Source organism: Strix uralensis, chromosome 7 (assembly GCF_047716275.1).
Source record: "Strix uralensis isolate ZFMK-TIS-50842 chromosome 7, bStrUra1, whole genome shotgun sequence".
NCBI classification, from domain to species: Eukaryota; Metazoa; Chordata; class Aves; order Strigiformes; family Strigidae; genus Strix; species Strix uralensis.
The window spans coordinates 27,374,062-27,389,944 of NC_133978.1; the positions used below are offsets into that span (position 1 = coordinate 27,374,062).

The window sequence follows — 15,883 nt, forward strand, 5'->3', positions numbered from 1 at the left end:
AAGCTAAACACCTAAAGCAAGTACCTTCTGCTTAGAGTGACAGCCAAGCAAAAGGAGTGGGTCAGGGGTATGAAAAGCGGCTTTTTCCTAAGGTCAGCTCCCAAGAGCTCCTCCGCCTGCTGTGGAGGTGCACTGGCTGTGCGGTGCAAAAGGCATATATTGTGGAGAACGTGATGACATGCAAACTAAGCAGAGAGTTTGGCAGTTAAAACTTTTCTCCTAACCCTGTGAAAGTGTGCTATGTTAAAATGATAGTTTTTCTTCACCAAATCCTAAAACGCATTGCATAGAGGCGTCTTTGTTTTCTTGAAGCCCGTTTCGCGAAGTTACAGCAGAAATGGCACTCTGACTTGCCTCTGTCAGACACATCTCAGCCCGGGAGGCAGGGCTGGACTCGGGTGTTGTGCCAGGGATTTTCCCTTTAAGGGAGTAGGCAGCAGCGATGGGCTCCTGCCTCTGTCCCTCCAGGGCGGTGGTAGGGCATTGCCTGCCCAGGGCTGCCGAGAGCAGCTACGCAGAAGCAAACGCCTGCACTTGTATAACCACCGCTGAGCCAGCGCTGGCCTTTTTCCGGGGCCAGGTTCGGCTTTTCAAACCTCTCCAGTCGTGTTTTTCTTGAACCGACTCCAGCTGGAGCAGAGCAAATGGCCGGCTGGTGGAGGTCTCGGCTGCGGCGGGAGCAGAGCCAGCTCCTGACCGAGAACGCCGTGTGAGCTCAGCGTTAGCGGGGCTTGGTTTTAATTTGGCTGCTCCCCGCTCCACCCCTGCAGTACAGACCTCGCTGCTTCCCTTTCTGCTTTGAAAGGCCAGTCTGCTCCTCTCCTCCCTGCCATAGATTTTTGAAGCAGGATTTTGCCTTCTGTCCTCAAAAGCTCCTGTGCCGCAGTCCCCTGTGTCAGATCATGCTGCTCTTGCCCACACTTAGAGGGGTAGAGATGAGCAGGTCCCTCCCCTTGTGCCCCTGCCTTGCTCCCTGTTACCCCCCCTACCCCTCTGCTACCTCCCTTTACACCCCCGTCCTTCTGCCTCTCCTGGCTCTGGTGCCCTGGAGAAGGGCAGGAGGTGGGCAGCTGCCCACCAGGGCCTCTTTTCTGGTGTGGTGTTGCTACAGCTGGTAGCGGGTCAGGAGATGCTTTGTCCTGCTCCCCTGGCTTTGGCTGAAGGCGCAGGGTGGGCAGGAGCCCCCCTGGTTCAAGGAGGTGGTGGTGTCTTTCATCTCCTGGGTGGCTCTTGGGCTGTTCACCCTCCTCACACTGTTCCCCCCAGAAAGATCTGATGGAAGAGGCCAGTTACCAGGAAAAGTCATTAGCATCCCGCCGGGGTAATAACCCTTCCCCTTTTATTGCAAGGAAATAAAATACTGTAAATTCGGCCTTTCACCACCCCCAGCCCCTGCACCCAGCAAGCCCCCCAGCCCCGAAACGACCCCTCGGCCTCGTTGATGCCAGCAGGGTCCCGTCCCCCGTTCCCCCCCCACCCCCGCAGGATGCGGGACGATGGGGCGGGGCCCTTTGGGTCCCCCCCCCGCGGGGGCGGGCCCGGGGCGGGGCAGCCCGGTACGGCCCGACACGCTCCTCCTCCCCCCCCCCCCCCCCCCCTTCTCTCTCAGCGCCGCGCTGCCGCCTCATGGAGCCGCGCGGGCCCGGCTGCCCCGGCAGCGTCCTATTCGGTGAGCGGCACCGGGGGGCAACACGTGGGGGGTAAGAGATGGGGGGCAGGAGAGAGACGAGGGGGTAATATGTGGGGGGGGGGGGGAGACGTAGGGGTGTAAGAGAGGGATGAGGGGCGGGAGAGACACGTGGGGGCAATAAATGGGGGGCAGGAGAGGCGGGGGGTAATATGGAGGGGAGGAAAAACACGTAGGAGTGTAAGAGAGATGGGGGGAGGAGGAACACGTGGGGGCAAGAGAGCGACGAGGGGGGGCAAGAGAGAGACGTAGGGGTGTAGGAGAGAGATGGAGGGCAGGAGAGACATGGGGGGGGGAAGAGACTTTGGGGATAACGGGGACGGTGTGGAGGCAGGAAAGACACGTCGGTGGGGAATAGACCGGGGGGGGGGGGAGGGCAAAAGAGAGACCTGGGGGCAGCAGAGACACACGGGGCGGGGAGGGGCAAGAGAGACACGTGGGTCTGGAGAGATACGTGGAGGGCACTACTGAGCCCTGGGGGGTACTAGACTTGTCGGGGTGGGGCACTGGGGAGACGTGGGGTGAGGGCCACCCGCGAGGCCCTGGAGTTTGGGGAGTGGGGCCCGGGGCAGAGGGACACGCGTATGGCCGGGCTTGGGAGGGAGTGGGCACGTTATTGAGGTGGTCCTGGGGCGGTTTGTGGGCAGCCGCGTGGGGTTTTGGGACTCCTGTGGGTGCAGGGCAGCGGAAGGGGCTGGGAGTAACGGGGGCGAGTGGGGTGGCACCTCCCCAGGTCTCGCCGGCTTCTGCCGCTCCTCCGGTTAATCCTCCGCGCTCCCACGTCAGCGTGCCGGGGGTGCCCTTGGTGGGGCGGCAGAGCCATGTCCCCTCCTCTCGGGGAGGGGTTTCGGCTGGGGCTGTTAAACCCCGCAACACGTGGCCCTGCGCTGCTCCTGAACGTGCGTGGGAGCAGGCGCGGACACACGTGTCCGGAGCGGCTCCGGCGGCGCGGCTCAGCCCTGGTGAGTTGAACGCATAAGCACGGTTAGGAGGAGGTCCTGCCCTGGGCCGTGTTTGCTGAGGCGAATTCCTCTCCCTTCCTTGCATATGCAGGGCCCAGGTCTGGGTTTTTCCCATCTGCTTCACATGGGTGAATCATCCTGCAATAAGCCAACACACCCAGGGCACTCTGCCTGTCCTTCCTTCCCATGGTCAGCTGAATCCCGATCCCAAGAGCCGAGGACGCAATTTTGCATCTCCCTTGTTTTTGTAGCTGTTCGGAGAAGTACCTAATAAAATCTGCCTCAAGACTTGTCTTGAGGGACTCCAGCTCCCTGCAACCTGGCCCATCATCCTCCATTCACGTTGTTCCTTGTCACGCAGGTCTCACGCTCCGTGTCTTTGCCGCCACACTCTCACCAGAGCTAACATTTTGCTGACGCTGGGGAGAGCAGAGCTGCCTTTCTGTCCTCTCCCTCTCCTGTTGTCCACAGCCGTGTGCCTTGGCTGTGCTGCTGTCCGGAAGGGATGACCCTTGCCCTGCCTGTGCTCGGGGGCCTTGGGTGCCCCTGGGCATGGTTTCAGGGCAGCCCGGTTTGGGGACACCAGGTTTTGTCTCTGTATGGTGCTGAGCCAGATGCATAGCTCTTGGGGACATTTTATCCTGGATCCCAGGGTGTCCTGACTTGAAGCTGCTCCTGAGCATAAGAAAATAAAGTGGTTTAGGGATGCCGTGTGCGTGCGCAGGTGGAGCTCACCCTGGGAACCCTTTGCCCGTGGTGCCTAGGGCTGCGTAATGGCTGCTGCAACTTTTCTGATCTCCTCTTTCCAGGCTGCGAGCTGACTGCCAGCACCAAATCCTACACATTTCAGGTGGACAAGGAAGATGATTCTGACCACATTTTGGCCCTGTCTGTGGTAAGAGAAATGAAAGCTAACTGTGCTTGTCATCTCCCATAGTGGCCTGCAGCACCACCCCCCCTTCCCAGGCTCATTCCCCCTTCCCCAATCAGGCTGGGCCAGGGGACCCCTTGGCTGAGATCTCAGCACTGGCTGCTCTCGGAGCAGGGCAGGGGGCTGTCACGTTTCTCTGTTGTATGGAGGTGTTTAAGCAAAGCCAGTGGTGGCAGGAGGCTGCTCAGCAGAAATTCTCTAGACATGGGGTGAATGAAAGCATTTTTCCCTTGTATTTGAGCTTTCTGGAGCCTCCCACTAGAACATGCCTTCCTCACCAGCTGGGTCTCTAGCCTGTTGCTCTCCAAGCCCAGGTAGATGCAAGGCTTCGTTCCTGGCTCTCCCTGGGGGTCACTTCCTGTCCTGGGAGCACAGGACCTGTCAGCTCGGATCAGATCAGCAGAAAATGCAGCCCAGGTGCCATCTCTTGAGGCAGCTGCAGGAACAGCTGTCCCAGCTGACACAAAGGCACAAATCTTCTCTGCAGGCACTAAGGGGGCAATTGCTGCGGGGGGGGATTCCACGCTCTCCCTGGTTTGTGGAGCAGCATCCTCACACATTGCATGGTAGCCAGGCTGGTAGCATTGCTGTGGGTCACTTGTCCTGTGGAGAGTCCTGGCTGTCCCTGCTGTGTCCCCTGGGAGAGCAGGAGTTCATGATCTCTGCTCCCCCCAGGTCTGCCTCACAGACGGTGCCAAGGACGAGTGCAATGTGGTGGAGGTCATTGGGCGAAACCATGAGAACCAGGAGATTGCTGTGCCTGTGGCAAATCTGAAGTTGTCATGCCAGCCCTTGGTAAGAGGTTGTTTTGAAGACTTGGGTGGGGATGGCTTCAGGGAACTGGACATCTCTGGATGTTTGTGGACCTTTCTCCTAGGATCCTGACCATGGTCTGCAGCTTGCAGGGAAATGCCCTGGGTAGCCTTGGCCTGGCCGCAGATGCCTCCAAAAGGACATGTTTAACTGGGCTGGGTGCCATGCCCGGGTACTGCAGGACATTCTGCTTTTTGCCTCTGACCCTAACTCAACTCCATCTCTGTCTCTTTGCAGTTGAGTCTGGACAACTTCAAGTTGCAGCCTCCGGTGACCTTCCGCCTGGCAGCGGGCTCCGGCCCAGTACACCTCGCTGGCTGGCACCAGATCAGTAAGGACTTGTGTGGGGGGAAAGGCTTGGGAGGAGTGAGGGGTATGGAGGGGCTCCCTCCAGTGTGAACGCCGGTCAGGGAGCCCCTGGGAGATGCACTTTGTGCTGTCCAGCTCCTTTGTGCTGGTTCCCCAGGCGCCATCTCTGTGCAGGGATTCCTTCCCTGCTGTAAAGCCGTGCAAGGGAAAAGTGGTCTGGATGACCCACACTGTCCCCTTTTCCCATGGCTGGCTGTTGCCATTCCCCTCTGAGACCTCCCTCTGGCTGGGATACAGTTTATTGCCCACAAGCTGCTGCTAAAACTGTCCCAGTGCTCCTTGGGCTGCTCTGCTCTTTGGGATGTCTCGGGGGCCAGTTGTATTTGCAAAGATGTATGTTAGTGAGTAACAGAGTTATTTGTGTGTCCCAGTGCACAGGGAAGATGCTTCCTTTGAGGAGGATGATGACTTGTCTGAGGAGGAGGAGGAGCTTCCTCCTATCATGCCAGCCAAGAAGTAGAGGAGGAAGAAGTAACTTATCTCCATGCAAGGTGAGTGGCCAGTCAGCCTTGGAGGAAAGGTCTGGGTGGCTGTGACGCTGGTGTGGCAAGTGTGGGTGGGAACTGTCTGCTGCAGGAGGCTGCTGGTCTCAGTCTGGTTCTTCCTCCAGGTACTCACTGGGACTTCTCTCCCTGGACGGCTTTTACCTCGGACACCTCTTGCCAGGACCTCAACATTTGCTGCTTTGGGTTTTTTTGGTTGGGTTTGGGTTTTTTTTGGTAACTTTTTGGGGAGCAGGGACTGGTCCCAGCACTGGGGTGTCTCCTTTCCCACAGCCCTGGGAGGTCGATCCCAAAACTGGATGGATGCTGCTGGTATATTCCCTCTCCTCCATCCCTGTGCTGGGAGTCAGGGATGGAGGAGGTGATCCTTGCCCTGTGCCTTTTTGCTGTCCTGGACCTCTGCTCTGTGCACCCGCTCTCCCTGGCTCTGAAATACCCAGTCTTGTCCCCTTCCCCAGCAAATGGACATAAAGCCTGCAGTGGGACAGGCAGTTTCACTGATTCTAGCATGTTTCCTTTCCTTTACTCACAATTCTGTGGGTTTTATGCACTTAGAAGTGTGAAACTGGGGCCCAGGCTGCGTCCTCAACTGCAGTTATGGTGGGGTGGGACCTCACAGCCTATCTCTGATTTGGGGGTAGGTTCTGGGTCAATCTCTGTAAAGAACGGTTTTTACACTCTGAATAAAGATCTCTCAGGCATCAGGTCTGGAGGGGGGTCACTGCAGGCTGGCAGGTTCTTCCCATGTGCACTCAGTGGGAGATGCTCCTCCACATCCAGTCCCTGACACTTGGTTTCCCTTGGTGATGCTGCGGAGCTCCCAGCAGGGACCCAGGAGCTCCTCTCTCTCCCTTGTGGGCTCTGCACACTTGTGCCCCGCAAGCCAGCTCAGTGCTGCATCCAGGATACTGAGGGAGTGGGCAGAGGTGCCCCTGATTTGGGCCACATTGGCCCTGGTGCTGGGCGCTGTCACAGCAAGGTCCTCGCTCATGTCTTGCTCTCAGCCCAGCACCATCCTGTGGAGGGGTGAAACCCCAATGCCTGAAGGGTCTAGGGCAGGTTTGAGCTCCAACCTTTGCTGGGCAGTCGTGTCTGCACCGTGTCTGGGTACCTGCTCCAGGGTTTGATCCTTTCTGCACTTCACAGAATCATCTAGGTTGGAAAAGACCTTGAAGATCATCTAGTCCAACCATTCAGTCAGTGGCACTTCTCACCTCTGGGGGCTGGTCCTTAAATGTTTCTCTGGTGGTTTCCTTGCATCCAATCTTGCATCCCTGGCCCACGGGTCGATGCTTTTCACTGCCCTCCTTGTTTGTGACATTGGCTGTTGAAAAGCACCATGTACTGCTTGCCCCGTTGGTGCCCTGGGACAGTGAGTTTCTTGGTTGCACAGACTCTGGTAGGAAATCCTTCAGGGTGGATCCTCAGCTCAGGCTCCATCCTAGCTTGTGACTGGGGCTGTTTCTCTCCTCTGGGGCCTGTGCAGCTCCTCTTCACCTCCCCACTGTTTCCTTCTGGCCCCAAACAGCCCTTGATCAGCTCCCCTTGCCCAGCATGGAGGGAGGTTTTAATGCCACTTGCAGGAAAGGGGAAAGGACTGTTGGCATCTCACCCCCATGGCGTGGGACCGTGTCCGCCGGGGGGGCACCAGAGGACAAAGAAGAGCCGGCCTGGGGGAGATGAACCCCCTGGCTTGTGCATGGCACCCCGCAGCAGCGCGGGGGGAGGATGCCGGAGGGGCTGGGAGAAGCCGCAGGGTAACCCCGGTACCTGTCGGTGTGGCGAGAGGCGGCGGGGGCCGCTAGATGGCAGCCGGGCAGCGCGGCGGCCCAGCTCCCGCCGGGGGGGACCGGGGGAACGGGGCGGGGTGGGGGGGGACGGGGGACGACGACCGGGGCCCAGCCAGCCCCTGCCCTCGCTCCTTGCCTCTCCCTGCCTGGCTGCCCGTCCCTGCCAGGCCCGCTGCGGGCTTGGACCGGGAGCGTCCCCGGGTCTGGGCAACCCCTGGGGTGCAAAGGGCACCCAGCACCTTGCTCCTGCTCCGGAGCCCTGCGGGGAGGGTGGGAGCGGGCTGGGAGAGGTCGTGTCCCCCGGGGAAGTATCGCTCCCACTGCCATCCCAGGGCAATAGGGTGCCCGGGGCTGATGGTCTGTGCCCATACCCAGGAGCGCTGGGACATCCCCCAGCAAATCTCACTGCCCTGGGGAAATCTGGCAGCCTTGCCAAGTGAAGAGATGCAGGAGCACCCTCCCCGAGGGCTGGATGTGCATCTGAGAGGTGCTGGCGGGGCACAGCACACCTGCCCTGCGCTGGTGGTGCAGGAGGGGAGCTCAGGGCCGTGACGGGAGCGGTGCCGGTGCGGTGCCCAGCTCCTGCTAGGGCTGGCACACACAGGGCCTCGTAGATCTCCCCGGCTGTGTGCATGCAGACAGGGTCAGGGCTAATTTATCTGCTAGGCCTTGATCCTGCTTGCTCTCCGTGGAGGAGCAGCTTGGCTCGGGGGAGATAAGAGTCAGTAGATCATTTTTAACAAGGTGCTTCTGGAAGGGTGGGCTGGGGGAGGCAGCTGGCTCGGATGATGAGAGGAGGCAGCGGGCGCAGCTCGGTGCTGGCAGGGTGATACGGCTGCTTCACACGGGGTGGGAGAGGCAGTGCGGGCTGATGAGAAGGAGCATTTGACCTCTCAAAGGGTAGAAGGAGATGGTTTCAGGGTGCTGGTTTCCTTGGGGGTGTCTAGGTAGCTGGGAAAATGGGCTGTGGCAGGAGAGACAGTCTTGCCAGGAGGCAAAGGTGGCACCGTGGGGGACATGGTGCTGGTGGCAGGAGGCTTAAGGAGACCAAGCTTGTTCACCCTGCTGCAGGACCCAGCCCAAGGCCTTGCTGCAAGTGCTGTCTGGTCCCCAGCACTGCTGCAGGATGATGCCAGGGGAGAGGGAACACCCCAATCCCAGAGGGGGCAATGGAGGGGATGGGGGTGTTGGCATCACCAGGCTCCTTTCTAAGTGACTTGGGCAGGTTTTCTCCCCCCTCCTGAGCAATGTCACAACCTTGATGTGCTCAGATCGGGGAGAGGGAGATAAATGCTGAGATGGCAGGAGGCTGGGAGTGGGGATGCGCTCACACACAGCGCTTAATGGGAAAGGATGGGATTACAGGGGTCACGCTAGGTGAGCAGCTTCCTTCGCCGAGCTGATGGTATCAAAACAGGTGCCCCCGGCTGCAAATACCTTGGGCAAACAAACAGGGCTAAGAGCAGGTGAGCTCGGGCATGGCCGGGCTGGGGGGTTCTCAGGGGTGGGGGGGGGGCGGGAGACTCTCTGTGCACAGGGAGTGAAACATGGGGCTCCTGGTGTGAGGGCTGCCTTGTTTTGCGTAGGGTGGGGGGAAAAATTAAGTAGTTGCCTGTGTACATACAGCTCCCCATGCTGGACATGCATGTAATGGTGTGGAGCCCATTGCTCTCCCCTGGGGTGGTGGAGGAGCCGGTACCCAGGGAACCAGGTGATGCCTCAACCCAGCTGATGGCTCTGGGGTTGCTCTGGGAGGTGGTTGGCTCTGAGCACCTCTCCTGTCTGCTGCATTTCAGGGCTCTGCACGCTGACATCGCTGGGGATGGATCCCTTCTGGCTCCCGCAGCGCCAGGGAACCCTGACTCTCATTGAGCCATGCAGCAGAGAAATGTGGCTGTAGCTCAGTGTGGAGGTCACCATGCTCGAGCACCATGGCCATGCACCCATGCTGCCACACTCTCCATAGCCCTCCTGAACCGGTCTGCCATGCCTGGCGAGAGGCTCGGGCTACTCGCTGCGGAGCCTGGCCCAGCTGCAGCCCCGCTGGTCTGCAACTCGGCTGCCTGCCTCCAGTCGGGTCGCTGGCCCGGCCTGGCAGCTCCCAGAGGATGCTCTGGTTTCAAAGGTCAGGTTTAAGTTGCTTTTTCAGGGATGGAGCAGCAGGATGGGGAGCTGCTTTGCTGAGTGTGGCCGGGCAGTGGTTTTCCTTCTGATGCCCCAGCTGGGCCTGCCCCAACAGTTTTCTTGCTGGGTTTCAACTCTCCACGGCTGAGAACTCGGCCCCAGGGTGGCCGAGAGGCGCAGCTGTAACCGTGCTGTAGGTGGGGCTGGTCCCCTGCTCCATGAGCTCTCTGTTGCTGGTTCCCACACTGAACTGGGGTAATGCTGCTTTTCTCTGAAGCTTGGCTGCTGGGTTACAGAGGAATGTAGTGGGACACCACTGGAGATGCAGCATCCCCTGTTATCCCAGGGTGCAGCTGCTCTGTGAGGTGGGTAGGAGAGCCGTGGGGCGTGGTGGTACCTCGGTGGCAGCAGGAGCCAGGAAAAGGGTCAGCAGAGCCACCCCCAGCCAGGACCACCCTTGGTGGGTGTGATGAGTGTCTCGTTCTCTGCAGCATTAGCTGACTCTGCAATCCCCCTTCTGTCCTGTCGAGCAGTGGGCACAGATACCTCTGCTATCACCTCAGAGAGCCACCGGCACCCTAACACACAGGGCTGACCCTGGCAGAGCTGAGCTGGGGACACACTGCAACCAAGAGATGAAGCAGCAGGATCTGGAGGGGCCAGGCTTGCCGTAATTCCCATCCTCTTCCCATCAACACACCTTGCAGAGGGAAATGCCCCTGGTGCACTGTGTGGGAACAGCTCTGTCTGCTGGAGAAGCTGAAATTCAGGTCTGGGGTCATCTCCTGCTTGCTGGTGCTTGGTCATGTGCTGGGTCCTCCCCAGTGTGCCTCGAGCTGGCTGGGAGCCTGGACATGTGGGTTTTTGCCCCACCAACTGCTCTGCAGGAGGAGAAGAGGCTCCTCCAGCTCTCAGCTCCACAGCGGGTGCTGGAGGCTAATTCACCAGGGCTGCTTCGGGCTGCACATCCCGGCACAGGAGGTTGCTTATGGCCAGGCTCTGCTCCGGGCATTCGCAGGCTTCAGTAGCTGCTCAGTGTGTCTGCTTGCAGTGGGGATGTGTGCCCCTGCTCCACAGCGCTGCACAGAATACAAGATGGGGCTGTTTCCATGAAGGTGCTGCTGTGACAGCTATGGCTTTATGGTCTGCAGTGGGGACAACACAGCAGAAGGTGCTGGAAGAGCACAGGGTGACACTGGAGCAGGGGTTGTGCCATGAGATGGGTTTAAATTCACAAACACATAAAGCAGGTGCTAAAAATGAACATGGTTGGGCTGTGGTAGAGAGCCCCATGCAAGACAGTCTGGGCAAGGCTCCATCACAGCCACCCTGCACCATCCCCACCCACATCCCCCGTGCAGCCCACCTCGTGTCAGGGCAGCATTAGCAGCTCTGTGCTCGACAGCCACAGCCGAGATACCCAGAGGTCACAGGTGTCCTGGCCTTCGACCCCTCTGAGGCGTGAATCTAATCGCTCTGGGCTGGGCTGTCCCTGACACTGGCAGAAGCATCACTGCTGGCCACTCATCCCTGCCACCAGACGGGGTCTGCCCAGAGCAGCTCGGCTGTGCCCCAAGGGGATTTAGGATCTGCTGGAGGGATCCTCCCAGGAGGCACTTTGTTGAAGGGAGCACAGGCGTCTTGTAGTCCCCTGTCCCCAGCCCCACTGGTGGCAGAGCCCTAGGCTGGATGGGCAGGATTTGGCCTCCGTGGTGTCCTTGCTGGTGATAGCTCTGCATAAGGACTGTGGGACACCCTATATCCCCTCCGTGCCTCCAGTCCCTGCTCCTGCAATGGGCTCTCACAGGGGTGGAGAACCCTGAGTTGCAGCGCATGAGATTTTTGGGGATGGATAAGAAGGGTTGTGCTGATGGGCAGAGCAGAGGATGAAGAGAGTAGAGAGGACAGGGATCTTGTCTGTGGTGGGTCTGCCCTCTAGACCTCCTGGTGCTCAGCTCATGGTGGAAGTCAGCATGGTCTAGTGGTGGGGCTGGGCCCTTGAGAGATGGGATTTGGGCTCCTGGGTAAAAAGTGGGAGCAGAGTCATTGGAGAATTCTCAAACCCCATCTGAACTCCCTGGGTGCTTGTTCCTGTGCCTAGGCTGGCTCCCTGAAGCCCTGACCCAACCCTGCACACCCTGGAGATGGTGTCTGCACAGTGATGGGAGCTTAGGCATCTTGTACATGCTATGGCCACGCTCCAGGATGGTGTGAAGTCCCCTACCACAGCTGGTGCCTGGGAGAAAACATTTACAAGCTGTCTCTAGACTCTGGCTGTGGTTTTTCCTGGGACCACGTTCCCCACCTTACCAAAACAGAGGTGTGCAGAGTGGCACAGAGACCGGACATGGCCCTGGGCACGGGAGCCAGAGAGAGGCACAGTGCCTGTGCCAGCCCCAGTGCCAGCATGGGGTGGTGGCTGTAGGGCTGACAGCAGCTGGAGGGCTGACAGCAGCTGGAGGCCTGGGCTTGGGTAAGGGCTAGCAGGAGGGTTTGGGGCAGGTTTGGGGCTGGCCAGCAAGGTGAGGGGCTGCAGCCAAGCTGGGGGAGCAGCAGGTGCCATGGGGAGTGTGCCCACCTCACCACTTTTTGAGGTTCATTCTCACTGGCCCCACCGCCTCCCCCCATCTCCCTGTCCCTCGCAGGGCTGTGTGGGGTGTCCAAGGGGCTAGCTCCCCGGGGCCAGGGTCAGGACGAGCTGTGGCTTTGCCGGGCTGGGATGTCAAAGGGGCCATAACCCTGGTGTTTTGCAAACTCCTGGGGTCAGCAGTTCAGCTGCCACTGACACAGGGGCCCAGAGACACACATGGGCATTTCGGGTGGATGCTGTAAGCAAACAAATGAAGGTAGAGTTACAGCCGACGGACAGCCCCCCCCCCAGCTACTGCGGTTAGTTTTAGGCTTAACCCCCCCATGAGCTGGGCGCAGGAGTCCTCTTCCTAAGAGGACCCAAACCAAAGCCAAATTGCCTTGCCCAGCTGGCTGGGAGCCGAGGCTGGAGCTGGTCAGCAAAGGGCCAGCATTTTGCATCTCTGTCTCAGCTCCTCGTGGCCCTGATGGAGCCCCTGAGCCCGTCCCACAGAGAGGACAGTGACCCCCAGCATTGAGTGATGGCTCCCACCTCCCTGGGTGGCCAGTAGAGCCCCCTCCCACCCAGACTGGCTTTGACCCCCCTTCCCAGCCCTGCCTGATAGTGTGTGGCTGGAAACCCCAAGGAGGGTGCTGCTGCTTGGACTGGGGCTACGATGCTGGGGAAGTTGTGGCAGCTGGGAATGTCTTGAGACCAGGTCCTTGAGGTGCTGTTTGGTCTGTGCAGTGGGGTCAGGAATCAAGTGAAGCTGCTTCAATGCCATGAGGACACACATCTTCAGCCACATGTCCATGTGTGTCACCCCTTCCTCATGCATGTGTGTCATGGCCATTCCCGGTCAGACTGATGGTTTAATGACCCCTGTTAGATGCAGAGCAGGTTTGCACAAAATTGCTCAACCTTGGGTTTAAATCACGTAGGGCTGGGGATGCCACCTTCTCCCTGAGCTGCTCCCAGGTGGACTGCCCTCATTGGGAGCCTTCAGTCTTTGCTTCTGGCTTGCCTGGCTCAAGCCCAGCTGTGGGACTCTGTGTGGACCCCTTCCCAAGCTGGGTGGCTGCAGAGCCATCCCAGTTCTCTCTCCTTGCAGATGGATGTGACCTGGGAGTACATCTCCCCTTCAGTGCCCTCCACAAGGCTCCTGGCCTTGCTCAGCTCTGCCAGATCTTTACCTGTGTGCCTGGCTCACCTCTGAGCCCCACCAGCCACTGGGTGTGGATGCCAGAGATTAAAATAACACCGGTCTTATCAGAGCCCAATGTAGCCATGAGGTGGATGCCTAACACCAATGGAAAATCCCTCTGTGCATCCATGGACTGCCCTGGATGAACTCCTGCTTTGCCACCCCTGCCACACTGGCAGCCTTGCTGATGTGGGTGGTGAACTCTCCTCCAAACCACCCAGCCTGGATGGAAAGCAGAGCATTGTTTTGACTCCTCTGATCTGCAGGAGCATCGCTGCCTGGAGATCAGCACGTGGCCACCAGAGGATGACGGAGCCACTATGGACACCAGCACCTCCAGGAGCACAGCCTGAAATTATGGAAGCAAAGACCACGTTTCTACAAAGCTGCTGGGCAGGAGGCACAGGAGGTTATGAAGGTTAGGCGGGAGCTCAGTTCCCTGAAATGAAGCTGTGAGAGCAGACTGCTGAAGAGGGACCATGTCACCCAGGTTGGTCCTGTACAGGGGTGGGCACGGCCCCAGGGGTCTGAGATCAGAACACAGGGGTAGTCTCCTGGCCTGGCGTTCCCACCGCCCACGAAACATGTCTCAACCCTGCTGCTAGTAATTGAATAGAGAGGAGAATTAATTGTGAGAGGGCTGTGTCTCCCCTCCCCACTCCTCATTTGCCCCGGGGCTGCCTTGGCGCTGTGGGTAGCGAAGACAAGGTCATTCCCATGTAACACATCCCGGTGGGGTTCAGCCAAGTTCCTTCCCTTTGGGGAGGGGGGCAGGTTAATGGCGAGTGGTGGGATCGCCTCAGGCTGCTCCGTGCTGCTCAGCCATGGAGGAGCTGCTGTTGCCTCTGAAACGCCCCATTAATGCTGCGGTCCCTTTGCGAAGGATCAGCGGGCAGGGCTGGAGCCACTGGGCCACGGGGCTGGGACTGGGACTGGGAAGAGTGAGGGTGGAGTGGGCTAGCATCCCTCTGGCTCTGCTGGGAAGCCTCCATGTGTTTATTTTGGGGTGGCAAATCTGATTTATAGCCAAGCATCCCCCAGGCAGGGCTGTAAAGTGTTACAGGATCCTGGTTTTCATGCATTTTGGCTCTCTGTCATATGGTGTTGGAGGGGCGGGAGATGCTCGGGTGCAGGGCAGTGCTGCCTGCACTCCTGTGACCTCGTCTTTGTGTGCCCCAGCCTTTGGCTAACCCTCAGCCCCATGCCAGCCACCCCACTGCCTACACTGTCTGTCCCCTTTCAAAGGCAACTGCTCTGCAGCCTCCCTGAGCCCTCTGTGCCTGCAGAGAGGTCTCCACTCCCTCTGGCTGGCTCTGTTGCAGCGTGTCGTTGCAGGTGCTGCTCTCCTCCATCAGTCGGGATTAGCGCTGTGGTCCTGTCTATGTCCCTGGCCTGGCAGGAACAGGGAACTGTGTCTGTTGGTCCTTCTCTGCGAGTGACAGCAACGTCCTGGTTGCTTCTCTACCTTGTACTTTGCCCTGGTAAAGAGATGTTCAAGTCAAACCTCCTGTGGGTGTTTTGCTGGCTGCTCCTCACCACAAATTCTCGCAGACTCCTCTTGTGATGTGAACTCCCAGTTTGCTGGAAGCCCTTGTCTCCACTCACCCCAGTTTGGACTGGTTGCCCCTAAAGCCATGGTTGGTGTTGCTTTTCTTGGCTCTGCCTTTCTGAAGTAAGTGATGCTTGTGGGGAGGTTTTAGGCTGATGCTCAGGGAGGAGCTGGTAACAGCTACACCTTGCTGGCTTTGACCTCTTGTGGGGAGTGGGGGCTTGCTCTGCCATCCCTCACCTTGCAGGAGAGGAGGGGTGTCTGTGGACCGCTTCTGACCTGGACTAGGCCAGACAGGGATGATGCCCTAGAATAAGTAGGCTGGAAGCTGGAGCTGGGACCTGGCTGTGTCCTGCAGTTGTGCAAAGGGACATCCTGGGAGAGGGCAGGGCTGGTGCTGGAGTAGCCCTGGGTGGGGGGTGCAGCAATGAGGATTGCAGGGGGAATGGGGAGAGACCCCCACAGCATCCCCTGTGCTCTCTCCAGTCTCTGCTGTACAGTGGCACAGGCAGCCCCCTCCTCAGGTCTCACAGTCCCTTGCCTGCTGCACCCTCCACCTCCTCAAATCCTCTCCCGGTCTGCTCACTGCCAGACTGCAGTCTAGGCTGCTCCAGGAGCTGCCCCCACTGTTCCTGGCTGTCAGGAGGCTCTATGTGGGGTGCAAAGGGGAGACAGAGGTGGGGAAGGTCTGGGAGCAAGCCTGGATCCCAGTCAGGCTGGGCCAGCCATCTGTGTCCTGGTTCCTCTCTCAGCTCCTGCTTCTTGGTGTTGCAGCCCTGCGGCTGCACCTGGGCACCCTCAACTTTGTGGGAAAAGGGGTGAGAGGGATGCAGTTCACATCTCTGGTGTTTGATGCTTCATCTGCAGCATTTAACATCCCCAAAGAACATAAAATACATGAGCTACTGTCTGAGGGAAGCACACTCCTCTGCCTGTCCAGCCTTAACATGGTCCCAGTTCTGCAGATCAGGGCATTGGAGCAGTGGGGCATCAGGACAGGACCTGATGGGACCATGCTGGTAGTCTCCTCCAGGGATTGCAGCCTCATGGCTGCTTGGAGTGCTGGGGACACAGCAGGTCCCCAAGTCTTTCTGCTGGGAAGGGATTTCTTCCACCAACTCAATAGCAGCTTGTCCTGAGGCCCAGCTGGTCTCAGGAGTGCCAGGCTGGGGTTTCTCTGCTCTGCAGGAGAGCCAGACAAGTCATTTAGCCTCAGTGCCTAGGGATGGAGGGGACCCTCACTCCGTGGACCAGGGGGCTTAGCTCAGATGGCCTGCAAAGGAGCTGACAGGCAGGCTGATTTCCCTTGTGCCGCCTTGAACAGGAGAGAGGCTTTCCAAAAAGGTTTGTTTTTTAATTAAAAAACAAATGCGGGGGGGTGG

The 15,883-nt window shown here is 59.0% G+C and overlaps 1 protein-coding gene across 1 annotated transcript; it reads left to right on the forward strand.

The window, feature by feature from the left end:
* Positions 1–1,601: 1,601 nt before the first annotated feature.
* On the forward strand, positions 1,602–5,966 carry NPM3 (nucleophosmin/nucleoplasmin 3). The gene is made up of 6 exons (XM_074875126.1): positions 1,602–1,669; positions 3,459–3,544; positions 4,256–4,375; positions 4,631–4,724; positions 5,134–5,253; positions 5,373–5,966. The coding sequence occupies exons 1-5, from the start codon at positions 1,627–1,629 to the stop codon at positions 5,220–5,222; spliced, it is 432 nt and encodes a 143-aa protein (XP_074731227.1). The 5' UTR covers positions 1,602–1,626; the 3' UTR covers positions 5,223–5,253; positions 5,373–5,966.
* The last annotated feature ends 9,917 nt before the right edge of the window (positions 5,967–15,883 follow it).